A 27,673-nucleotide genomic window follows, 5' to 3' on the forward strand; every position below is an offset into this window, starting at 1 on the left:
ATTACATTAATATCTGCTGTTTCTACCAAGGAAACAGTAAATATTAAAAAAGTATGGACTTGATGAATGCCTGGTGTTAACTTCACTTTTTTTTTTTTGCACACTCTTATAGATTACTAAATATAATTCTTAGACTAATGACCATTTACATCCAGAAGAATAGCAGAATAGAAACATGGTTTATTGATGATAAAAATATATTAAATCAAGTGCTAATCCTGACATTTTATTTCTTGTTGCTTGGTAACAATGCAGCAGCTATGTGAGAGAGTTCCATTATCTCGGGTACAATGGACTTCACTGCATTGTGGGGTAGCAGTACCAATTACAGCAAGTCATTTGTGTGCCATTATCCTTACAAAATTTAGGTGCTGTTTTTTATTGTCAGTGCAGAGATCCTGAAAGTCATTTAATAACACATTCCCTTTTTTTTTTGATGGGCTGGTGAATTTTATTCTATTTTTAGGTTTTTGAGTTTGTATCTAGTTATAATTTTTGAGGCTTCACAAATTTGCATTTTGTCAATGTGTATCAACTGTATAAACTTAGGCTTTTACATTTATTATAAAGGTACGTACATTATAAGGGAAGCTTCATTAATTCTTGGTGAGCATCTTTTATCCATGACCACCTAAGGAGGGGAGAAAAAACTATCTGGGCAGAATTTTTTGCCTCATGAAAAATCATCAGAGTATATTCCTCATCCTTCTCTAATGTAAAAAATTCCTAGTTTAGTGCCTGCTTCAGGAAAAGGAAACCTGTGGAACCGCTATGATTCATTTTAAATGAAAGGCTGATTTACGTTGTGTGGCCATATATATATGTTCTATATACTATTAGTTCACAGTAATTATTTTTTTTTTTAATTTTTTTTTCAACGTTTATTTATTTTTGGGACAGAGAGAGACAGAGCATGAACGGGGGAGGGGCAGAGAGAGAGGGAGACACAGAATCGGAAACAGGCTCCAGGCTCTGAGCCATCAGCCCAGAGCCTGACGCGGGGCTCGAACATCACGGACCGCGAGATCGTGACCTGGCTGAAGTCGGACGCTTAACCGACTGCGCCACCCAGGCGCCCCTCACAGTAATTATTTAAAAGGATTGCAAAACTATAGCCCATGGCCTGTTTTTGTACCACATAAAGTTAAGAATGTTTTTATATTTTTATTTGTTTAATTTATTTTTTTAAAAATTTATTTTTTTTAAGTAATTTCCACACCCATTGTGGGGCTCAAGCGTACAACCCTGAGATCAAGAGTCACATGCTCTATTGGCTGAGCCAGCCAGGTGCCCCAAGAATTTTTTATATTTTTAAAGGGCTATTTAGAAAAAGAATATGTGACAGAGTCCACAAAGCCTAAAATATTAACTGGACTTCACAGAAAAAGTTTGCAGACCCTTAATTTACAGTATAATTTCTATTTTTGTAGTCCAAATATGTTAAATGTCACTCTGTTATTTCTTTTTTTTTTTTTTTTAATTTTTTTTAACGTTTATTGATTTTTGAGACAGAGAGACACAGAGCATGAGCAGGGGTGGGTCAGAGAGAGAGAGGGAGACACAGAATCTGAAACAGGCTCCAGGCTCTGAGCTGTCAGCACAGAGCCTGATGCGGGGCTCGAACCCACGAACCGTGAGATCATGACCTGCGCTGAAGTCAGACGCTTAACCGACTGAGCCACCCAGGCGCCCCACTCTGTTTTTTCTTAAAAGACCAATGAGCTCAAATAGAACTGAAACAATAGCAAGTGGTTTGAGAAGAATCAATAAAAAATTAAATCACAAGAATTTGTGTAGTAATGAAATGAATGTGCAACTTGGCAGACCCTTTGGGGAGCAACCATAAAGAAAGGAAGATCAGATACAACAACTTGTGTATCCATCCACAGTTGGTGCCATTTCTTTAAAATCCCAGTGCCTTTCAGTAAATCTGACTTTAATAGTAGCATGAATTGATGGACTGATTTTATTAGAAGCATCTTGCCTTTTCCTGCCTGTTTCACTTGTTTCGTACTTGAGGACTAGTTTCTTGGGTGCACAGATGCACAGCCAGGTGAATGTCGGTACCTCAGGACTTCTGCCACCTGAGCCATGTCTCCCATGCGGGTACAGCTCCTGCTGGCTGGCAGGAGCTGCGGTTTCCAGGAGCTGTGGAAGTGGTCTGGAGTTGCAGTTGTTCTGTGTTCCTGTCATTTGGAGGGGCCCTATAGCTCTCCTCTGGAGCTGTACCCTCCGCATCCTGCCGAGAGGGAGGAGGAAGGAGAGGAGCAGGGAGGCTTTGGGCCTGATGAGCCTGATTTTCTCAGCCTTCTGAACTGTGGCTTTTAAACTTCCTGTTTTCAGTCAGAAACAGATTTATCTGGCTATTCCTTATTTGTTGGTAAGGTAATGGAAATCAGGAAGCCATGTGCTTTCTTGTATAGCACGAGTCCTCTGAAGCAAAAGAAAAGGCTGGAACCAGCCTGATGTATTTTAGTGACAAGAGGCAAAAGTCAATTATTTTAGCTAGATTTTCTTAACTCTTCTTTCTTGTAAGCAGAAGCTAAACTCTGTACTTAAGCACCATTTCTGCAGTAGCATGCATTTTATATCCCTTTCTGTTTGTATAATGCTTTTTCAAAGCACTTCCACATATATTAACTCATTTGATCCTCTTAATCACCAAGTGACATAGGAGAAGAAGCAGTTTTATTATAATGTTACAAATGAGAAAACTGAGACATGAGTAGGTTCCTGGGAGTAGATCACTAGGAAGTTGAATGGTCTTAATGAAAAGGACACTTGGAAGATTTGGTCCTGACTTTGCATGCTCCATCTGCCTCTGGCAAGACGTAACAGTACTAAGGCTTTATTTTTGAGATGCTCATCAATAAGAAGAATTGTAAAATTGAAAACGTAGGTAGGTAGATATGTGGGATTTTACAGAAGGTTGGACTTAAGTGCAAATGAAAGGGTCATGCTTGTAGCTTGGGTACTGTGTATAGAATGGATTTTACGATGGCATAAAGGGAGACAGGGTGACCAGTAAGGAGACAGTTGCATTGATCCATGCATGAGGTGATGGTGGAGTATAGGTGGGGAAGGCTGATAGAATCGAGGTAAACAGTATTTTGGAAGAGGAATCTTTCAGACTTGCTGATGCATTGGATATGATGTGCTGGTTAGAGCAAAGGCAGAGATTAACTCCTTAGCCTGACTCCAGCAATGTTGTATCGAGTATCCTCTGGAAGGCAGTTTTACTATTGGGAATAATCTACATATATTTGATAAATCAGTCATGGAATAGAAAAGGCCATTTAGGGAAAGAAGCCCTGGGACTAAGCCCTTAGGAGTCTCACTATATTTCTTTATCTTTTTTTTTTTTTTTTTTTTTTTTTTTTTTTTTTTTTAATAAACAGACTCTGAGATTAAGAATTGTATCTTTGTCTCTCACTAGCATTGTGACCTTGGACAAATTACTTTAAAATCCCAGCTTCTTGGGACGCCTGGGTGGCTCAGTCGGTTAAGCCTCTGATTTTGTCTCCGGTCATGATCTCGCAGTTTCTGAGTTCGAGCCCTGCATTGGGCTCTGTCCTGACAGCTCAGAGCCTGGAGCCTGCTTTGGATTCTGTGTCTCGTCCTCTCTCTGCCCCTCCCATATTCATGCTCTGTCTCTCTCTGTCTCTCGATAATAAATAAACGTTTAAAAAAAGAAAAAAAAAGAATCCCAGCTTCTTTATAATATCTCCTGTCTGCCCATTTCATGGGTCTATTTTGATCACCAGTGGGACAGGGTATTTGAATATGTTTTGTAAAGCTCTCAAGTGCTATGTTCTCACCTTGATCCCTCCTGCTGCTTTAGTTAATAAACCTCAGATGACTGCTGTTGTTCTCATTGACCCAGGGATGATGGCTTTAGAACTCTATGCAGTGGGTGACACCTGGCATGGCTCACCCTCCCTACCCTTTCCATGTCTTCCAAAATTCTTGAGTTGCAAGGAAACGAAAATTCCATAACACTCCCAATTTCTAAAATCTTAGTGAGTTAACAAAAAAAAACTAACCTAAATTATGCTTCAAATATATTGTTAGCTTTAATCATCAGTAAATTACCTGATATTTAAGGTTCATTAAAGTCAATCTAAATATGTTGATCCTTTCATTCAAAAACTATGATAACTTTTAAGAGGAACACCCACCATGGACACCTTGAAGAAAGGAAGGTTCTTACGAATCTGTCATTTTATTAGCTTAAGTTGCGTATGCTCAAATATTGATGACCTCTCTTAGCTGTCATGTTTTAAATGGATCACTAGTCAATGACCTACTTATCTTGTTGTACTTTTGTTCAAAAGATTCAGATATTTTGGTTTGGGTTGAAAACTGAAGTTTGTTCCCTGAGGAAACTTGCTTGTGCTGACTCTCCATCTTGACTTCTTTTGAATGAAAGTAACATTTGTTATTCTTTTGGGAGCAAGAGAAACAAAAGGAATAAAGAGGGACTCAGATATTCATGGATGATTTATGTTCAACCATGGACACACCACTGCCTGCAAACATTAGAGGGACAAAATGTTCAAAGTAGATTTTTTCCATATTCCTTAGGATGGAGCACACTGTTACATGTAAATAAATTAGGCTGCAGGTATGTTTTCGCTGCTTCCTTATGAAAGCTCTGCCTTACTGAATTTTCACAAACTCATGAAAAAAGTATGCTTTATTTTGCTTGTTTTTAGATGAAAAGGTTTGAAACAGTTGGTTAATTTGGGAGAAATCATGAAAGATTAGAAAACAAGAATGATTGAACCATTAGAAAGTAGTGGTTTTCTACTCTGAGGTGCATTCCATGAAGAAACCAGGACCACTCATGCCCAAGAATATAGGTCACTTCTTCCACTCAGCTTCTGAATCTTGACATTGGGACACTAGTGGTTCTGTCACTGAATAACTAAGTCCACATTTCATTGCTTTGAAGAGAATATTAAATCCAAATCCCATGGGAGGGAAGTTAAACAGGAATGTGACGAACCTAGTACCTTTTATGTGCTTTCCTGTGAAAAGGAGCTGTGTTATTCATTTAAAGGAGCTATTTTAGTTTCTTTAATAATTGGGGGGAAAGGATACAAGTTTTGCCTTGTATTGTGAAAAGTTCTTTTCAGTTTAGAATTTCATTTTAACTTTTGGAAAAGCTCAGCTGGCATAGACAAAACTCAGGGAAGAAAAATTCATCATTACCAAACTCAGACAAATACAGGTTGACTATAAAACGCTACAGGATTAAGGCTGTTGAACTTGGAAGTTTTGGTCTAATTTAAATTTCTCTCAGTTTGAGGAATTTACAGCCCTCATTCATTTTGAGAATTGGCATCTCAGAAGTGGAACTAGACCTTTAGAAATATAGGAAGTATGAAATAGAATTTTAAAAGCAATTCCATAAATCAACACTTGCTATAAAAAGTATTTTAGCTGCTGATTTATTAATAGATTTTTTCCCCGATGCTTTTGGCATTATGTTTTTACCCAAAAGGTTTTGTTTATTTTTCTTCTTGTTTCATATATTTTTTTAAAGTTTATTTATTCATTTTGAGAGAGAGAGAGAGAGATAGAGTGTGTGTGTGTGTGTGTGTGTGTGTGTGTGTGTGTGTTTGTGTGTGTGTGTGTGTGAGAGAGCAGGGGAGAGAGGGAGAGAATCCCAAGTAGGCTCTGTGCTGTGGGCATGGAGCCCTCCATGGGGCTCAGTCCCACAAACTATGAGATCATAACCTGAGTTGAAACCAAGAGTTGGACGCTTAACTGACGAGACACCCAGGCGCCCCTGTTGGTTCCTATTTTTAAGGTACAAAATAGCATTTTACAAGTAGATTGATGAGAGCTAGGTTTTATAAGGATATAGGAAAATAGAATGGAACACTTTTGTTCAAGAAATTTATTCCTAGGAAGTAGAAGGGACAGTATAATGGTCTAAGTACAATGAATACAGCTAAAGTATGCCCTACACAGAGTGCAGTAGACTCTATAATTGAAATATTTTCAACAATGACAATAGCAGGTGAAGGAGTTGTAGCCTTGTAATAATAAAAATAGCAATGACACCAGAAGCAAGTACTATTTATACTATGCACTTAAGTGCAAAGCACTTTACGTCACCCATTGTAATTATCCAATGAATTAAGTTTTATTATCCTTATTTTATAGAGGGAGAAAATGAGGATAGGGAAAAACTTTATGATGACAAAGCCAGTAAGGGGGACAGTTAAGATCTAAACAAATTTCTTTCTGCCTCCAGAGCGTATATACTTAACCAGAAGCAAAGGATAGAAGGTGTATTTTAAGGTGCATTTGCTTTATACTTTGCAGTATTACCACTTTTATAATTTACTACCTCCATACTGGCAGAATCTTAGATCTTTATTTAGCAAATTGAATTTTTCAGTTAACTAAATGTAGCTATAGGACAGAGGTAATACGTCCACGAACACAAAATTAGAAATCATTCAGTAACATTAACCTCTTAAAGCTTATAAAATAACCCCCTAAAAGCTATAAAATGAGAGCCTTCACACTTGGGAAGCTAGAATGGTTTTTCTCCAATTAAAAATGAGGTGAAACATGTTATATAGTAGTTTGATTCTGAGAAATTTTAGGACTCTATGTAATAAATATTGGCAATGATTAAAGAATACAGAAGTTCCCCCTCCCCCCATCCACGGTTTCACTTTGCACGGTTTCAGTTACCTGTAGTCAGTTGTAGTTCAGAAGTGGATGACCCACCTTCTGATGGTCAGTAGTAGCCTAATGCTACTTCAAAATGCCTACATCATTCATTTCACTAGAAGGGTGAGTACAGTACATTAACTTATTTTAAGAGACAGACTACATTCACATAACCTGTATTACAGTATTTTGTTATAGTGCGGTTTGATTATTGGTATTAATCTCTTACTATGCCTAATTTATAAATTAAACTTTTTCATAGGTAAGCATGTATAGAAAAAAACATAGTGTATATTCGGTTTGGTGCTATTGTCAGTTTCAGGTATCCACCGGGGGTCTTGAAGCATATCCCTCATGGATAAGAAGGGACGACTGTGGGCACTTCCAGTTTCTGGTCTGGCATCTAAGGAGCCTAGAAGTCACCAAGCCTGTCCTCACAATAAGAAAAAACTGAACAAACTGAAAATCAACAGTGCTTCTTAGAGAACTATCAGGGAATTGAGGTTGTGAGGGAAACCATTGCCTCCAAAATTAGGCAGACAGATAGGCTGATCCAGAGAATCACAGCATACTGGAGAACAAGCCCAGGAGCAGAAATCTCTGTGGGAACCAACACTGGAGTAGGAAACCCTAAACTCATTGGTGAATTGCTGGAAGCTCAGTGTGGGCAAGCTTGAGAGTGAAAAACTTTGGGGTGGCCCCATCTTGGGTAGGTGGGGGGCATACTTCCATGGGTTTTACTGCCAGGATCTCTACCAGATTCTCTCAAGGAAGATTAGAGAGAAATCTCCTTGCGCTTCTGACAGGAGGAGGGGAAAGTAGCCATTTTGAAATACACCCAGAGCATTCTCATTCTCTTCTTCTTAACAGGGTCTGCCTTCAAGAGAAACCTTTTCACCAGAGCCAAACTGACCTGGGGAAAAAGAAATACCCGACTCCAGCTCTCTAGCCTTTCAGGTGGGGGAAGGAGAATACCCAGCCCTGCCCTCCTCTCCTCTTCCTGTCTCACTTAAGTGGGGAGAAAACAAAACTGAGAAGTACTAGTGAAAGTCACGATAGTGGGTGGGGTAGGGGAAGGCTCACTAGAAGACAGACCTAATCATAAAACTGTGGATGCTTCCCTGTCCTCCCCACCTTCACAACGACCACCACACAGTAGAGTTCCTGTATCATAATTGGGAAACACAGCTGAGAGATCTTGTCTTGCACCTTATTTAAAAAGTCTCTAGGGAAATCCAAAGACGACAGAGGAGACAAAAACAAGGGCACCACAGAAAAATTTAGCCTCTGATACCTGTAGCTACGGCAAACAGTAAGCACAGCCTAAACCCCAGCTAGATGAGCATAAAACCTCACATTAAGGGCCTATTTACCTTAATTTGTCTTACTCTATACATGTGTCTGGCTTTCAACAAAAATTAAAGGCATATAAAAGGCAAACGACACAGTTGGAAGAGAGAAAGCAAGCAATTAGAACCAGCCTCAGATATGGTATAAATGTTGGAATTATCAGAATGGGAACTTAGAACAACTATGACTAATAAGAATGTTCATGGAAAAAGAGGGCAATGTGTGCAAGAGCTTATGGGTAATATTAAGCTGGGAGATGGAAACTAAGAGAGACTCACAAGGAAATGCTGGAAATCAAGAACCCTGTGACAGAAATGAAAAATACCTTTGATGGGCTCATTAATAGAGTAGATACAGCCAAGGAAAGAATTAGTGAGCTTGAAGAAATGTCAAGAGAGACTTCCAAAACTAAAATGCGTAGACAAAAAAGAATAAAATAGAACAGAATATCCAAGAACTGGGTCAATTATAAAAGGTGTAACTTGTATAGTGGGACTGCTGGATGGAGAAGGAAAAGAGAAAGGAATAGAAGAAATGTTTGAAGCAATAATGACTGCTTCCCCAGATTAATGATCGACCCCAAACCACAGATCCAGAAATCTCAGAGAACACTAAGCAGCATAAGTACAAAAAAAAAAAAAAAAAAAAAAATTACACCTAGGCATATCCTATTCAAACTGCAGAAAATCCAAGACAGTCTTGAAAGAAGCCAGGGGAGTAAAACACCCTCTGTATAGAGGAGCAAGAATAAGAATTACATCAGATATCTCTTCCGAACCAAGCAAGCAAGGAAAGAGTGGAGTTAAATACTTAAAGGGTTGAAAACAAAAGGTGACCAACCCAGAATTCTGTATCCAGTGAAATTATCCTTCAAAAGTGAAGGAAAAATGAAGACTTTCTCAGAGTAACAGAAATTGAGGAAATTGTTGCCAGTATAGACCTGCCTGGCAAGAAATGTTGTAAAAAATTCTTCAGGAAGAAGGAAAATGATATAGGTCAGAAACTTAGGTCAATAGTAAGGAAGGAAAAATATGAGAGAAGGAATAAGTGAAAGTAAAATAAGATCTTTTGTTTTTCTTAATAGATAATCATTTGTTCACAATAATACTAACATTAATGTGACCCATAGTTATAGTTTGTGGGTAAGTAAATGATAGCAATGTACAAGGGACAGAACGGAGAGGTGGGAATACTCTGTTAAAAGGTACTTACACTGCTGTGAAGTGGTATAGTGTTATTTGAAAGAAGACTTGGCTTAGTTGTAAACGTATATTACAAATTCAGGCACAATCACTAGAAAAAGAGAGGATATAATTGATACACTAAGAAAGGAGAAAAAAAAGGACTCAGATAGCTTAATTAAAGCCAGAGAAGGCAGAAAAAGAGTAGAACACGAAAAAAGAAAGAACAAGGGCAAGAAATAGAAAATGTAACAACTGTGGTAGATAGTAATCCAACTATATCAATAATCACTTTAAAAGTTAGTGATCTAATGTCTCCAGAGGCAAAGGAAACAAAAGCAAAAATGAACTATTGGGACTTCATTAAAATAAAAAGCTTCTGCACGGTGGAGGAAACAATCAACAAAACTAAAAGACAACCTATGGGATGGGAGGAGGTATTTGCAAATGACATATTTGATATAGGGTTAATATCCAAAATCTTGAAATGACTTACCAAACTCAGCACCCCCAAAATAAATAACCCAGTTAAGAAATGGGCAGAAGATATGAACACTTTTCTACAGAAGAGATACAGGTGGCTAACAGACACATGAAAAGATGCTCCACATCACTGATCGTGAGGGAAATACAAACCCAAACCACGATGAGATCCCACCTCACGTCAGAATGGCTAAAATTAACAATATAGGAAACAACAGATGTTGGCAAAGATGTGGAGAAAGAACCCTCTTACACTATTGGTGGGAATGCAGACTGTTGCAGCCACTCTGGAAAACAGTCTGGAGGTTCTAAAAATAGACCTGCCCTATGATCCAGTAATTGCACTACTAGGTATTTACCCAAAGGATACAGAAATACTGATTTTGAAAGGATACACGCGCTCCAATGTTTATTTTATAGCAGCCTTATCAACAAGAACCAAACTATGAAAAGAGTTCTGTGAAAAGAGCCCAAGTGCCCATCAGTTGATGAGTGGATAAAGAGGATGTGGTATGTGTGTGTGTGTGTATGTATGTATGTATGTATGTATATGTATTTATGTTTTTCACATATATGTATATTTATACATATGTATACACACACATATACATGCAGTGGAATATTAGCCATGAAAAAGAATGAAATCTGGCCATTTGCTATGACATGGATGGAGCTAGATTATATTAAGCTAAGTGAAATAAGTCAGAGAAAGACAATACTGTATTATTTCATTCATATGGAATTTAAGAAACAAAACAGATGAACATAGGGGAAGGGCAGGGATAAAACAGAGGGAAGCAAACCATAGGAGACTCTTTATAGAGAACAGGGTTGATGGAGGGAGGTGGGTGGGGAAGGGCTAAATGGGTGATGGGCACTAATGAAGGCACTTGTGATGAGCACTGGGTGTTATATGTAAGTGACGATTCACTAATTTCTATACATGACACCAATTTTACCATATATGTTAACTAGAATGTAAATTAAAACTTGAGATTAAAAAAAGATTGTTGTCTGCACTGTTAAAACAATAATAAAAGTTAGTGGTCTAAATATGCTAATTAAAAGACAGACTCTCAAGAGTGGATTATACAAGACCCAAATATATGTCATCTATGGGAAACCCACTTTTATTTTTTTCCAGCTTTTTTGAGATATAATTGACATAACATTGCATAAATTTAAGGTATACAACCTGTTGATTTGATCCACTTATATATTATAAAATGATTGCTGCTGTAGCATTAGCTAATACTGTGATCACCTCATATAATTACATTTCTTTTTTATGATGAGAACATTGAAGATTTACTCTCTTAGCAACTTTCACATATATAATACAATATTGTTTACTATAAATCACCGTGATAAGCATTAAATTTCCAGAACTTGTACAACTTATAACTGGAATTTTGTACACTCTAAAATCTTTCATTTCCCCCATCCAGCATTCTACCTCTGAAAAAAACATTTTTTTTTTAAATTTTTTTTTCAACGTTTATTTATTTATTTTTGGGACAGAGAGAGACAGAGCATGAACGGGGGAGGGGCAGAGAGAGAGGGAGACACAGAATCGGAAACAGGCTCCAGGCTCTGAGCCATCAGCCCAGAGCCCGACGCGGGGCTCGAACTCACGGACCGAGAGATTGTGACCTGGCTGAAGTTGGACGCTTAACCGACTGTGCCACCCAGGCGCCCCGAAAAAAACATTTTTAATATAAGATGCAGAAAGACTAAAAGTAAAAGGGTAGCGAAAGAAAAACTATGACTATGCCAACACTAATCAACCTAACCCTGGAGTAGCTGTTTAACATCAGTCAAGCAGCTGCTCTCAAAGACAGTTTGTCAGTTTCTAACAAAACTGACCATCCGCTTACAATTGCGCTCTGGACGCTAACCCATTCTACTGGTTGGAACTCTTCCTGAAAGAGTCATAAATTGCCTGTTTTTGTTTGTTTCCTTATAGAATGTATAGTGGGCTTGTTTACGTGGTCAATGTGAGCCATTGTTGAGTTTGATACTTGGTTTCCTGTATGTGTCCCAAATATCCAAGCACTGCTTTTCTGGTCCTGTGTGCAGACTTTCATAAGGAAATATAAGTTTTATTCTTTGAAGAAGTTGCTGCTGGATGTGTGACCATGTAGAGATAAAAACAATGCTTCACTTAAGTGGGGAAGTGGGTAGTCAGCTAGAAATCCATTCTGAGTTCATAGTTAAGTTCATAGCTTGCCAAATCAACAAATTGCCACCTTCAGAGCTGTTTGGAAATAGAGCAAAAGAAATAAGTTCACATATGATAGGGATCTGCCACATAAGGCACAGTGATTATCTTAGACTGTCTCACAATCTAGTTGATGAGATAGGGCTCACCTAGATATTTAGACCAGTGAGTTCTAAATTTAACGATCAAGATAGTAATTGCTGTGGGATCCTGCCTGCTGTTGTGGGCTGTGGGGTTGTGCCTCTGACCCCACAGGACCTCTTTCTGTTTGTTGGACTAGTTTCTGCAGATATTTGTATATGGTGGATTGTCACTCTTGGCTCACAGTCTAAGGTGTGAATGGGCCAAAACTGGATGTGGAGACCCTTCCTGCATGGAACCAAGGGCCTTGAAGGAACGAGGGAATTGGATGTCTCTTGGCTTGATTTCCTTAATTCCTGTTCTTATATATTGTAAGATTATGACCACATTATGTATGTTTTTCATTACACAAAACATTAAGGGTGTTTTTGCAGGTCATTAATATCCCCTCTTCCCAAAAGGCTATTTTCCATAGTTATACTCAAATATGTATTAATAACTCTTTATTGTTGGGTTTTTATGGTGTTTTCCACCTTTCACTATTGTCAATAGTGCTTTAATGAGTATCCTTGTTTTTGTGCATATCTGATTATTTTCTTTGACAAAATTCCTAGAATTATGTATAAATACTGCTAAATTGTTCTTCAGGAAGCTAATTTCAATTATAATCCCATAGTGATATATAAAAGCATGGCTTTGAACCATTCTCGACAACATGAATATTATACTTAATATTTTTTTGATAATTTGCTAGGTGAAAAATGCTGTCCTGTGGTTTTAATTTGTGTATCTTGGATGACAAGGGAAGTTGAATATTTATTGGCTATTTATATTTCCTTTGTGATTTTATGTGTTGTTGTAGGTAATACTATTGTTATTTTAATGGGAATGTCTCTAGCATTTCATTCCTAGGTGTTCTTGAATCTCCCACTTAGATGAAGAATTATAAAAGAGAGATGCTGATGTGTACTCTGGAGCTGGGCTCTATGGGTTTGAACCCAGCTTTCTGGGAGGATCTTCCTAGCTGCCCCACCTTGGGGGAAAACTTGATTGGCTCTAGCTAGTAGACCAGAAAAGGAAGAGAATCTTGAACCCATAGCAGTGACTTAATTATGGAAGTAAAGATAGATAAGGCTCTCAGACGTAGCTGTGACTGGCAGCTATACCCACAGAACCCATTCCCAAAATAAGGTGTGAGTCAAGTGCTCTGTTGATTCACTGTTTTGAGACAGCTCTCTAAAACTTATGCCTGTGATTTCCCACAAAAGCGTCTCATTGCAAATGAGGGCATATATTCTGTTGAGAAAGAGAAGGTAAGAAAAGGCCAGGGGAATTTCTAACATAATATGATGGTTTGGGAGTCTTTACCTATGATAATCTCTCCTGAAGGCTACCGAATAGTAAGCCATGGTGTGACTAACATAAATCAACGGGATACTCTCTTACAAAACTATCTCATTGCAAAAAAAGGACAAAGATCCCTTTTACTAATTTTACTTTCTCCTTTAGTTTACCTAACATCTTTTGACCTACTTATTGATTTATTCCGTGTTGGTGTTAAGAATTTAGCTTGTGATTTTAAAGTCACTCCTATTAAAATAATGGTGGCTTTCCTCACTCCTTCCAGAGACCTTGTCAAAAAATGTTATTTTTTCCACTTCAAATATAGATCTAGTCTACAAATACTGAAGTGATAATTAGGGCTTATGCAAGATTGTTTCATTTTAAAAATTAGCTGCTTTTTTTTTTTAAAGGAGTTAACTCTCCAAATCTTTCTTGTTCAAGAATATAGCTTTAGAAAGAAGGCATTTTAAAGTCATAACTTACATAAATGATTTAAGTAAGAAATGTGTGAGAGGAAAAGTGATAAACATTACTCATTGACCCCTTTTGTGTTACTGTATATATTTCTTATGAACACATGTCAGCATGTATCATTATTATAGTTTTAGCACATAGCATATGGCACCCTTCTAAAATTAGAATATATTCAAATTTCCCAGTGGCCTTTACTAGGCCCCTAGAAAATCCAGGTGCACAACCAAAAATTAGTAACGGTGAGAGAATGTAATTGCGAAGTTGTTAACATTTTCTTTTCTAGAGAGAAGCCACAGTAATCAAAAACTGCCCTAGCAGCATTAGTTCAGGTGAACTCTCCTGTGAGTTTTTTGAAATATGAAGGAAATCGCATTTCTTTTTGGTTCAGGATAGCTGTTGCCATTTCTGATAGCTTTTCCAAAGTGAGGTTCCTCATTTCTTGAAGTAAAATTCTCAGACTTCTTTCCGCCGCTCCCATTCCTGCATGCCCTAAATCTCTTCACAAGTACCCTCTTGCCACATCCCCCCAGACCACAATATCTCCTGACTCCAGCACTTTGCCCTTACCCATTTCTTCTGCCCGGAATGCCCTCCCCATCCTTTTTTGTTTGTTTGTTTCTGCCTTCTAAGGGGAGCTTTTCCTCTGTTACAGCATTTATCACCACGTGGTACTGTGATTAGCTGTTTGCCTATCTCCTCCATTAGATTGGGAGCACTTCGTGGGACCTTGTCCTACTCATCTTTGTATCCCCAGCATCTGGCACAATGCCTGGCACATAATAGATGATCATTAAATGCTCTTTGATTCACTGAGCCAGCAATTTTAAAATATAAGCATCGCTTTGCAGTTTTAGAAATGTTCTGCCCATTCTACTTGATTGGCGTCATTATCCTGCCATGGTCTAAGGAAGCAAAAATGTCTTATACTCGGTGGTTCTTCCTGACAGCTTTATATTTGAGGCCTTTGTCAGACCCTGAATCGAGAGACTTGATAATCTGCTGCCAGCTGTTCTATAATTCCTTTCCTTATTACTGTGACTAGCTTCCTCCGACTTCCCTGGGATCATTTTATCTCAAGGTGTGCCTTTTAATGCTGGCTGGAATAGATAGTGTGTTTCATTCAATAGGCTTTTATTACGCAGTTAAAGCAGAAGAAGCCATATGGTAGTTAACTAGATATGCAGAGGGTTATCAAATGGTGGCAAATAAACTGGCCTTGTAAAAGCGATGGCCTGTTGACTCAGGCAAGAACTGGCATAGCAGATATGCAAGTACAGAAGAGTATTGAAGGTATGGAATTAAAGTCATGTGTTGCATAAGAGGGGAATGATGTAGTGTTCGACAACCTGGAGTAATTAAAAAGACACATTAATTTGCATACTTTAAGGTCTTTTTATAGCACATTGAGGAACAAATGTAGACTTACAACATGTAAGGGCTGGAAGGAATACTAGGCATTATTTAAAACTCAACTTTCACATTCTAGAGATGAAATGAGCTTAAATGGTACACATAAGAACACAGTGTTAGATGACATTAGGGTTAAAACCAGAATCCGCATCTTCTGACCCCAAATCCAGTGCTCTGGATTACCCTCTCTTGTCTCAGTTTTTTAAGTGTAGGTGAAATGCATGGCATTGCAGTCAAATGGCAAGGTTGCTCTTACAAAGTACTGGCATCAACAAATTACTGTTTTCCATCGCCCATAGCCACTTGTCTTTAATGGCGGAAATTCTGAAAGACCAGGGTGCGTCTTTCAATTGTCATTCTTCATTTTTCAAATACGGCATTGAGTTTTAGGGATGAGCTGTATATGCCATAAAAGACATTTTAGATGTGAGACTTCAGCTTCATTCACCGTAGGTCTTTCGGTCATTGCTGTGAATGATGACCTCAGAGTCTGGACCGACCCGCTTTCCTAGTGATGACCAGAGACTGAAATTCAGTTTGTGGGGAAAAACTGGAGCCAAGCGATGCCAGCCGCAAAACCGTTCGTGTGTCCTGCTATTTGTATGAAGGGAACAGCCATTTGCTCTTACTGTTACCATCACAGCTGAGAATGTTTGAATATGTTTGAATTTCTTTAGGACGTAAAGATCTAGTTTCGGAAATTGTACTGTGAGCGGTGGGAAGGGCATCTTGTTTTGAAGTTTATTTTTGCGTTGTATGTCTACCTTATACTAAATCAGGAAAAAGAAACATGGCATTTTAATGTCCTTAATGAAATTAAGAAGATTCCACATCGGTTACTGCTTTATAGAAATGAAATGTACAGAGAACATTTAAAAGGTAAAATGAAGAAAGAAAGCTCTTGTTCTATCCCACATGGTGAAGGGTTTTAAATTTAGGAATTATTGAGTCATCCACAAGGTGAATCCTAGTTGCGATTTCTGTTAGATTAAGCAGCCATTAGCTGTGTTCTGGAAATGCTAGAGATTAACCCAATTCTAGTTAGCAGTTTATGTGTTAAATACTGGATTCTTACATTATGAAAAGCTCCAAGGACGATTAACAGCTGGAAATTAAAGGAAACAGTCTTAAAAGAGTAACCTTTCAAAGTTCTAGTTGGTGTCACTAATAGGCAATTTTTTGGTGGCTGTAAAAACCCAACACAGACTTTCTTTCTCTTCCTGTTTCTCCATAACTCTCTTCATTGAAAAATGTTCCTAGTTTAATTCTTTTAATCATATCATGTCTCCCTGTTTTCCTTGGGGTATGTGATAATGGTGTAATTTTTTTTCCTTAGTGTTGTAGATAAGACTGGTGCTTTGAATGAACATGTTAGAAGTGTTTTAATTCCTTTGGGTAGATGTACTCCTTTTAATTACTTCTCTGGATTTGCTACAGCCCTAATAAAATTTCCTTTCAGAAGAAGACATGACAAATAAAATTTGGATATTTGTAATACTGCCTGAATGTTATTAAATCACATACTTAGTGAAGATTGACATTTTTGGTCAATTAAAAAAAAAATGCTAGCAAAATACCAGCACGGACTAGACTGTTTGGATATAGTATTAGAGTCAGTAGAAATGAAAATAACCCTTACCATAAACTGCTTTTAAATTTGTCTTTTGAGGGGCGTCTGGGTGGCTCAGTCGGTGAAGCGTCCAACTTCCGCTCAGATCGTGATCTTGCGGCTTGTGGGTTTCGAGCCCCACATTGGGCTCTCTGCTGTCGGCGCAGAGTGCGCTTCAGACCCTCTGTCGCCATCTCTCTCTGCCCCTTCCCCATTCACATTCTGTCTCTCTCAAAAATAAATAAACCTTTAAAAAAATAATAAATTAAAAAAAAAATAGTCTTCTCCATTTCAAAAACTATTGGGATAGTTCATGAAGAAAGTAATATTCCTACTTTTTTTGGATCAATATGGCATATTTTGCTGCTAATCATGGTTTTAGTAAATTAATCTTCTAAAAAGTTCTTCTTCTAAAAAGTTCAAGCTGCTACACCTGTTTTCCTTCTCATCCCATGTTTCAAATGAGACATCATAGAGAGGAAGGATTGTTTTTGTTTTGCAGTGAGGGACATCAGGTTGAAGGTGGTTATGAGCTCTGAGGTTGGACAGCAAGGGGAGAAAGGAAGATTCTTCTGGGTTTTTTGGGTATAGTCTTTGTGCCTGTGCTTAGGTAAGCCCTTTTATATTTCCTCTTCAAACAATTATTAGGCCAGGTATTCTTTTGCAGCATTTGTACCCTGCTGAATATCATTTTTTATTTTCCTAACCAGTAGAGACCATTTTCTATCTTAATAGTATCAGCTCTTTTTCCTGGCCTTGTATCATTCCCCAATTTGATCAATGCACCATTTAATTTTTACCCATTGTGTTCTAGAAATGATAATAAAGTAGCTTAGAAGACACAGAATATATACAAACATAACATCAATTAAAAAGGTGCTAGGGGCACCTGGGTGGCTCAGTCAACTAAGCATGTGACTCTTGATCTCATTTTAGGTTTTGATCTCAGGGTTGTGAGTTCAAGCCCCGGGTTGGGCTCCAACTGGATGTGGAGCCTACATTAAAAAAAAAAAACAAAACAACAAAAAAAAGCACAGCTATAAGAAGAAAGAAAAGCAATGGTGGGGCTTTAAAATGGAGGTGGAATTGGACTGAAAAATCATACTGTCATGGCAAACATGAATGAGTACAAGATGTCAAGTAAAAATATAGTACATACCATATAAAAGAAACTAATCAGATCAGGCGGACTACAACTATTCTTACTATGAAAACTAGACGAATTTTATCTTAGGCATTGTGTTTTAAATGCAAGAAAGAACTCATTTGATTATAAGAGGGAGAAACTGACTCGTTGTAACTATGGTGTAAAGCTATTGGTTTGCCCCAGGGGAGACTCTTCTTAGAGCATTAAGAATGTTTGGACCCCCTTGAACATTAAAAAAAAAAGCCAAAAAACAAAAAAAAACCCACAAAAAACGGGGTGCCTGGGTGGCTCAGTCGGTTAAGCGTCTGACTTCAGCTCAGGCCATGATCTCCTCGTTTGTGAGTTCGAGCCCCGCATCGGGTTCTGTACTGACCTCTCAGAACCTGGAGCCTGCTTCAGATTCTGTGTCTGAACTCTTTCTCTGCCCCTCCCCTGCTCATGCTCTGTCTCTCAAAAGTAAATAAACATTAAATAAATTTTTAAAAAAGAATGTTTGGACCCCTTGAATATTGTTTTTCTCACCCAGACTTTTGCAACATACTTGGAAGTCATAAGCCTGAGATTGTCTTCTCTTACAGAGATGGAATTGTATCTGTTCAGAATTGCCTGTTGCACCCAGACCCTTTCCTCTTACCACAGTGGACTCAGAATGTGCTCCATGTCTTCATTGAAGGCCTTGATAAAGATGTTGAACAGGATAGGACCAAAGACCTCAGCCCATTAGATTAGGGCTTCTCTTCTGACCTGGGGTCTAGCTGACACTGAAGAGTAGGAGCAGGGGCCAGGGGGGCGGTGCTTATGGACCAAACACCTGAAATCTCATGAAGGATTTTGTAGTTTGTGTGGCTTTCATTGGATTCATAAAGAACTACTCATTTCCCCCAGAGTTAAAACTACAGCATTAGAAATGTCTAAGGATTTCTCAGGCCGGCAAATACTTCTGTGATTCTTCAAGTACTTCTCTACTATTTGGACATCAAAGCAGGCTTCCTATCTATTTTCTTCATTGCTGTATCTAGTATGTGCTTAATTCGTATTTGTTGATTTTAAGTGAATGTATCCAAGTCCTATTTCCCTGCTGAGTCTATAAAACTTTTGTGACGAACTTGGTTCGGTTCTTTGTGAAATCACACTCTGCTTTTCTCCTCTCCAGTGTGCTAGCCTGATCTGCAAGTTAATGAAGTTCATTCTGCATGGTGTGGTCTGGGGGGAACTTGTACTGCTGTCTCACAATAGTCTTTTCTCTGTTTAATGACCTTACAGACTATCTGTGCAATAATCCATTTTGGAATACTGTTGTGAATTGAGCCCCTCTTTCGGAAAGAAGTCTATATGCTTCTCTCCATCTGCTGACACTGCTACCATTTTTCACTTGGCTGTAATTCTCTGACCATATTTTCAGGCCCTTTAAGAATCCTGGGTTATAATTTTTGTGGGTCTGCAGCCTAGTGTTAGTTCAGAGAATCTATCTATCTATCTCTTCTTGGAATTCAATTCCTCCTTAGCCCTGTTAGTACTGCCCTTTCCTTCTCCTTACTGGGGAAGTCAGGAGCAAAATGGAATTGAACTACGGCACTTTTTTTCTGTCGTCTCTCAAGCAGTGGTGATTATCATTTCTGAATTCTCCATCAGCAACAGCAAAATCATCCCAGAAACCACTTTCATCATCTGTAACATTTTGGACATGACTCGTTTCATTCCGATTTGTACCTTTTGACACACCTCTCAAAGTTTCATGTGACTCCCATTTGCTCTAGACCACACTGGTCTCTCTTTTGTATGAGCCCTTGTAAGATATGAGGAAACACATATCTAGCCATGTTATACCTCTTACACTCTTCTTTATATGCTATTCTCTTCATTATCAAGGCGATCTATTCTTGTATTATCAGAATGGGGGTTTCAAAAGCCTCATAAGTCTCTTTGTCTTCTAGAGTTTCTGACCACTTGATTCTGCTTTTTTTTTTTCCTCAACTTTTTCCAGTCTGTTTTTCTTCAAAGACCAAGACACATTTCTGCTTATGTCCAGGATTCACTTCCCAGGCCACTGCAAATTCCAATTTTACATTGTCACTTTCTCTTAGGGATTCCGTCATTTCTACTTTACCAAGCTTATCCTTATTGGTTACCCTTATCTGGTAGAGGTCCAGAATCATGATTTCTCTCACTTGTTCATTCTAAAATACAGAACTTGTCAGAAGGCATTATAGAAATTTTCAGAGGAATGTGATGATCAGAGATATTCAAATAATTAGTGTCTCTCATGATATGACTGTCTTATTTCTGAGCCAGTTTTGACATTCCTACTAAAAATACATCCTCTACATCTTTAGTTTGGAGAGCACTGTGATTGTATGGCCATTAGTGCGATATTCTATATCTTTTTAAACTCACGGTAAATATACCACATTTTATCACTAGGTCTGTGGCTTCCCAGGCATCTGCATATTTTTCTTGACATAACATGTTCTGTGAGCTTATTTTCACTGGGCATTGTAGAGTATCTATTGGTATGAGATCCAGTCAACAAGGTTTCAGTCATGCTACACAATCATATTTACCACTGTCGTTAGGGTTGCAAATTCATTAATAGCCTAGCTACTCATCTTTTCAGTCTGTGCATTTATGTTTAGATATCTAAGACCATTTGTAATTTGTTCCAGGCCCTTTTAGCTTCCATGACATTTTATATTTTTGTACTAATCTTACCATCTCTTAGCATGAAGCTTAATACAATATGCACCTTCTTGCTCCTTTGGATTTTTTAATTGTTTTTTTTTAATTGTTTTTGTTTGTTTGATTGATTTGCTCCTTTGCATTCTTGGGAAGTATGCCCTGCATGCTGACCTCCCTTTTTCTCCACATTTTCTCTTCATCTGACCCAGAGACATCCAGAGCACCTCTGCATCTAACTTGTAATGTTTTCTCTTATGGCTCATTGCCTCCCTCTTCCATTTTTCTAGTCTTCCACAGGTTTTCCTAATTTGGGATCACTTCGTGTTTTTCATGATTCTAGACATTAATGCTTGTTGTTGTTGGCTTTTTTTCTTTCTTGCCAGAAGAAATTCATCCTAACCTGTTTTGAAAGTTAAAATGACTCCAGAAAAACACCTTCAGTGTGATCCCTCCCCTTCAGCCCTCACCTAGTATCAAACAGCCCTCACCTAGTATCACTGTGAGGTTTGCAGCGTAGGGCCCAATTTTTTTGTGGCTATCACAGATTCAGGTTGCCACTAAAATAAAATAAATACATGAGAAAGTTATTGCCTTGTAGCTCCTCTGTTCCCTTACCTGAGATATAAGTAATATTTGCCAAGTGAAAACAAAGACATTGTCACCCAAGGATGAGTTCTTCTTATCCTTGTCTGAGCTTTAAAATAAAAGTTTTCAGAATTATAAAGTAGAAAGGGTATAGGGCAGAGAAAGCAACCTTTTAAAGCAAAGTTCAAATCAATAATAATTAACATTTCCTAGCCTCTATTTTCCTGCTAATGACTGAAGACATGTACTAATTAGAGAAGCCTCAAGTGTCTGGGTTTCTAGATGAACCAGATGGTGCTGCCTAAGAACTATGCTTAGCGCCAGCCAGAGGTCTGGGTTGTTCTTAACTACCTTTCCTCCATCTTGAGCATATTTAAACCTAAATATGCTCACTGCTTTGCACTGAGACTTTTTCTTTGTTCTTTATTTTCTGTCTCCCCCACTTCTGATTTCAGGAGGAACATTTCTGCCATTGTTAGTGAGTGTTCTTGTGAGCTTTTTACTTTTTTTCTTTACAGCCTCATTTTATTCATCTCTTTCTTTTCAGATTTCTTTTAGCTCTTATGTTATCACCTGATCTCACTGGACTTGTTTCCCCCACTTTGGTTCTTCCTTACTGTTCTTTCTCAAAATCACACAAAGCCTGCACAGAAGGCTTCAGTCCCTTCGATAGCTAGCATTAAGATAGTTCTGCCTCTTCAGTTTTTTAAAACTCTTTTCACAGATTGTCTGAAAACATATGTTTTCTTCTTTTGGTTTGTACTTCAAATATTTTCTTCCTTTGCTATTAACTCTGCTAACCAACTCTAAGAAAGCTTTGAGTTTTGTATAGAAATTTTCAGTACTGTGGAGTGTTGATATTGTTTTGACAAATGCTGTACTTGCATTTTCTACGATATGAAAATCACTTCTATTAGGATGACAAAGCATAGAACTGATGACACTCAACCAGCTTCCTGCTTTTCGTCAGTTGTTTTACCAGAACACGTTCTTTCATCCTATTTGTTGTGAAAGTCATGATGTCGTTACCCTTGGTAAAGAAACTTTGTCTTACCTTGATGTTTTTTGTCAAAACTTTCTTTATTGGAATCAGAAGAAAAGTGACTGGTTCCCATGAGCATTTCTAGCTTAAGTGATAAGTGTTATTATTTTCCTTTATGTTTCTTGTCCCTGCTGAAGGATAAAGGCTGGGAGACCAATTAGGAAGCTGCTACAATAATTCAAGCACAAGATATGAGGGTCTGGACTTTTGGAACAGCATTAGCCGTGGAGAATAATTGGCATTATCTTTAAAAAAGTAGACAAAAGAGTTTCCTTAATTCGTTTCATAAAGTTGTAAGTGCTTTTAGAGTTTAGAAATCACAGTTTTGTTTTGTTTTTGTTTTTTGAGTCTCCCTGGTTTGTTTTTGTTTTTTTAATGTGTCCTTTTGGTACATGTCTAACTAATTAAGGAATTTATGACATCCTCCATTTATGTATTCTCTGGTTTAGGAAACTAATTACTTAGTGTCCATCGTATCTTTAAAAACCTAAGTTTTTCACCCCTTGATTATCAAAATAAAATGAAAAGAAATAACTTGTACTGTTACTCAGATAATAATTATTAACATTTCTGTGTATTTCCTTTCTGTTTTTTGTGGGTAGAGAGACAATTATGCCAAAGAGCATATCTATAAATAGTTATTTATACAAAATCGTACTTTTTATGAAACATTAACTTATGACATGTCATTAAGTATTATGAAAGCATAATATGGATATATCATGTGGATGTACCCTATATATTTTACCGTTATCCTGTTGTTGACGATTTAGGTTGTTTCCAGCTCATTCTTACTGTAACAAGTGGTATGGCCAATATTTTATTGAATACTAAGTCTTCATATATATCCTCAGGGTTAATGGGTTAATGTATAAAAAAAATTGTTTAAGTCCCGAAACTCTTTGAAGGCTTGAGTTGAATAAGTATAAAGATGTGAATTAGCTCTAACGGCTAAAAGTTCCAAGTACTTGAAGAAGTAGCATAATGCTTAGCTGCTCTGCATTTCTGGTATCTACTCCTCTTTACCTGGTCACCACCCTGAGTGGGAACTACTGGAGCATAGAGAAGTTTTTGAGGGAAGGTACAGATAACAGTGATGGGGAGTCCCCTAGCCTCCCTCTAACTCATTTTCAGATGAATTCAGTTGTGCATCTCTACCCATTATTTCAGCTTGGATGCCCATATGTTTACTGACTCCTCCTTGGAGTTTTTGTTTGATTTTTATTAAGATCCTTCTAATTATCATTAAAGATAGCTTTTATCTACCACGTTCTGTTTTTCTCAGCTATTTGGGAGCAGTGTGTAATAACCAAAATGATTCTTGTGATTCCTGGTTTGCTTTCATTGGAGGAGGAGTGTGGCATGGGCATACAGGGTAGAATAGCATAAAGAGTGCTACTTGACCTCAAAGACCTCTGGAGAGTTCAGTTCTTAGTTCAGGAGGCACGTTTCATACAGGTCACTTTGCGCAAGTTAGTTCATTTAAGGAAATCGTTCTTTGCTTTGGATATGACATCTACTAAGCTAAGCACCCAACAGTCTTCAAGGTACTATTTTTTCTTGGCACCAGAAAGATAGTTCTTTGACCCCAACAACATTGAGCTTAGTTTGACCTTAGTTTTTCTTGATCGTGGTTATTCTGAGGTTCTTTTTATGTTGACGTAAAGATACTGTTTCATTTGTCCTTTTTTTCCCCCAGCTGACATCTATTTTTTTAATGTTTACTTATTTATTTTTATTTTTTCTAAATACAATTTATTGTCAAATTAGTTAATATACAGTGTATACAATGTGCCCTTCATTTGTCCTTTTTAAAATGAATTATAAAGTAGCAGACTAACTAGGAGCGTTTCATGCTGCTATATAATGCCCTTTTGCTCTGTAAATGACTTTAATTCTAATCACATTGAGCATTTCTAGTCATTAGTTAATATTTTCCTTTTTGAATTTCCATATTGAAATTAATGATCTGTCTTTAAGTAAAATTATTTCAGCAATTGCAGTTCTATCACGATCCTAGGATGCTAATAACAAATAATTAAAAACTGTTACAGATAGCATTTGTATCTATATTAAAAAAGCTTTTCAATTGACCAAGCAGATGTTGTTACAGATTTTTGTCTTTGATATGATAAATCTCCCATTAATTTTGAAAATCAGGGTTTAAGGGATGTGCTTTCAAGTTTTCCATAGTTGAGCTGCAATTTGTGAAAGTTCAAGCAGCTGTACTGGGAAACCATTTGACAACTTTGTAACTGAGGCTCTTTTAGGCAGAGACTAAGTTCTGGAGCTTTATGTTCTGTATTTTATGTTCAGACACATGTATTTGAATTTCTTCTTTTTTGTGGGTCCAGAAGTGTCTGTGTGTAGTGTATTCTCTCTCTTTTGTATACATGCATATATATGTATGTTTATACATATATGTTCTCTTTTACATACATACACACATATATATGCACGCACACCTACATACATACACATGTGTGTGTATGTGTATTTTACATTGTATATCCAACCTAAGTTGAAGGTACAGATGCATGGACGTTTTTCAAAATGAAAAATTTTTCAGTTTAAGCTCTCACTAATTAATTTATTTTCTCTTGGCCTAGGTTGAAGAAATTGTGGATATTGGATCATTTGCCCCAGAAGACATCCATATTCCTAAGATTTATGTACATCGCCTTATAAAGGGAGAAAAATATGAGAAAAGGATTGAGGTAATTGCATTAGTTTCTTTGTTAGAATTTATGAATCTGATTATCAGAGATTATGTGCCCCTGGGGCCATTCCAGATGATAGGAAATTAAAGCTGAATGGAAGGTCCTGCTTTGGATCTTAGTAGGAGCTTCTCATGTGTCCATCCTAAGGGGACATGATCATCTATGTTATTGTCCAGCCCATTAGTGCCTTGTGTTTACGAAAGTGTGTATCACCAAGTTACATGATTCTCTAGGCTGTGTCTTCGAGGCTTCTGTAACTGTCCTAATTTATTACACTGCATAGTTTTGGCTGGCTGTTCTACAGGGTAGGGAAGGCTTTAGCCCTGCTGGACTCTTAGTGTTTGATTATTCAGAAATGTCTATCAATCTTAAAGTTGCTTTGCAGTGTATAAAGTCCAGAAAGTCATTCCCCTCAGTGTTGGGCTCTGGGCAGCTGGTGGATATGAGATCATGGCAAGGGGTAGGCATCAGGGGCATTGGAGATGTTCTAAGGCTACTGAGAGCATGAAGAATGCTCAGCTGGACCAAAATTGGTATCAAAATTCATAATTATCTAGGGGTCAGCAACAGAATAGGCATGCAGTGGGAGATACTGGGGAATCAGAGATACCCTCTACCTTGCATCAAACAGAAAGACATTTTGCAATCTAAAACTAAGTTCAAGGGACTAAGAAGAGAGGATGTGGGACATTTGCAAATAGCAACCAGAGTCTATGTCAAGAAGATTTAGTAATGGAAATAGTTTCCTGGCTGGTTTTTGGATATTTTTATGATTTCTGTGATGCGCTTGTAGCAAAACCAGTCCAGACTCTTCAGGTGGAAATACGCAATTGGCAATAGCGACACCTGGTAAACACATTCTGACAGCCCGGCAAAAACAGAGTCCCAAGGTCTGTTCCTTGTTCTTTGCTCTGGCTCAATCCTTGAGCACCTGAGAAGAATTCAGTTGTAGAAGTCTTAAGACTAATAGTAGTAGCAGTCAGTGTGATGGCAACAGAGGGATTACTTGCTTCAAAAAGACAGAACAGATACATCTTTCTCTTCAAACAGATCTGGCCTCTTTCACTTTCTAAAAAATTATTTCTGTCATCAAATACCACCCATGTTATTCTTTAAAAAAAAAAAAACTCTGTTGTAGATTTGCCTCATAGTTTTAGTAAAGGGAGAGACCTACGTTTTTTTTTCCAATAAAATTTTAGATTTCGGCAGTGATAAAATACAGGGTATACCTCAATCATGAATAATTTCTGTTTATTTTACAGCGTTTATCAGTCCGGAAAGAGGAAGATGTAAAAGCCAAATCCGGTAAACCTGGAGATAATGTAAGGGAACGTATCATCAAGCGGGCAGCTCTTGAATTTGAAGATGGCATGTATGGTATCCTTTATCTTTCTGGGACTGGGCAGAGACCTAGCCTTCACTTTTTCTTGTCTTTTTTTAAAATTGCTTTTAATGTTTATTTTTTTATTTTGAAATAAAGGGAGAGAGAGAGAGAGAGTGCACGTGTGCAGGGGAGGGATTGAGAGAGGGAGAGAGAAAATCCCAAGTAGGCTCAGTGCTGTTAGCACAGAGCCCAAGGTGGGGCTGGAACCCACGAACCATGAGATCATGACCTGAGCTGAAACCAAGAGTCAGACCTTTAACCAACTGATCCACTCAGGAGCACCTCCCTCATTTTTTCTATATTCATCAGGTGCCTAGGCCTCCTGCATAGTGATTCTTTTCTAGTCCATTGTAATTTTTAAAACAATGGATAAATTTTTACAAAATGTGGCATATAACCTAAAGATATCAAGGTATATGAAATTAGAATTATGATCTGTTTGCCTTCTTAAAGCAAAATGGCAACTAAAATTTGCTTAGCTTTTTTCTATTATACAATGGATTTCAGTACAATTTGGCATTTGGCTAAAGGTTATTGGGAAAAGAGATTACCCAAGATGAAGGTTTCAAATCTCTGAAGTACTAGTTATAACAGTGCTATTTACTTTTTCTGTGTTCTGACATTTGCATACTCATTGAAACATAAGATTCAACTTCTTAACAACCGCTTGTTTCCTTTGCAAAGATCCCATGAGCGTACCCTTTTATGTCTAATGCTTTGTAAGGGTATTCAATGGACAGTACAAATTCTGCTTTAGATACTTTGTCAAAAAAAGAGATAGGTTGAGATAATGTAGTACAATTATTATTCAGATTAAAAAAATTTTCTTGATGTTTATTTTTGAGAGAGAGAGCGAGAGAGCGAGAGTGCAAGCAGGGGAGGGGCAGAGAGAGAGGGAGACACCGAATCCAAAGCAGATTTGAGGCTTTGAGCTGTCAGCACAGAGCCCTACATGGGGCTTGAACCCACGAACCACAAGATCATGACCTGAGCTGAAGTTGGATACTCAACTGATTGAGCCACCCAGGTGTCCCTTATTATTCATATTTTGGATGTGAGAGCCTCTTCACCATTTTGCTACTTTTCAGTACATCAAACATTGAACTATATAATTCATATAACAAGTAATGCATATAAATACAAATAGTGTTTGATAAAATTAGTATTTGTTGAATGGCCTTATTTAAAGGCCTAGGACAGGAGGAACTAGAAACATGACAAGAGTCTACATTCTGCGAGCTTCCCTGTCCATGAATATCATCTTTCAGACTGA

At 37.8% G+C, this 27,673-nt stretch overlaps 1 protein-coding gene across 1 annotated transcript in view; it reads left to right on the forward strand.

Moving 5' to 3' along the window:
* Nucleotides 1–27,673, forward strand: part of OXCT1 (3-oxoacid CoA-transferase 1) — a 137,000-nt gene that overhangs the window by 39,899 nt on the left and 69,428 nt on the right. Inside the window, exons 8-9 of the mRNA XM_003981437.6 lie at nucleotides 24,906–25,013; nucleotides 26,279–26,393. Coding sequence (XP_003981486.3) covers nucleotides 24,906–25,013; nucleotides 26,279–26,393 — 223 coding nt within the window. The remainder of the gene's footprint in view (nucleotides 1–24,905; nucleotides 25,014–26,278; nucleotides 26,394–27,673) is intronic.

This window comes from Felis catus, chromosome A1 (genome assembly GCF_018350175.1).
Source record: "Felis catus isolate Fca126 chromosome A1, F.catus_Fca126_mat1.0, whole genome shotgun sequence".
Lineage (NCBI taxonomy): Eukaryota > Metazoa > Chordata > Mammalia > Carnivora > Felidae > Felis > Felis catus.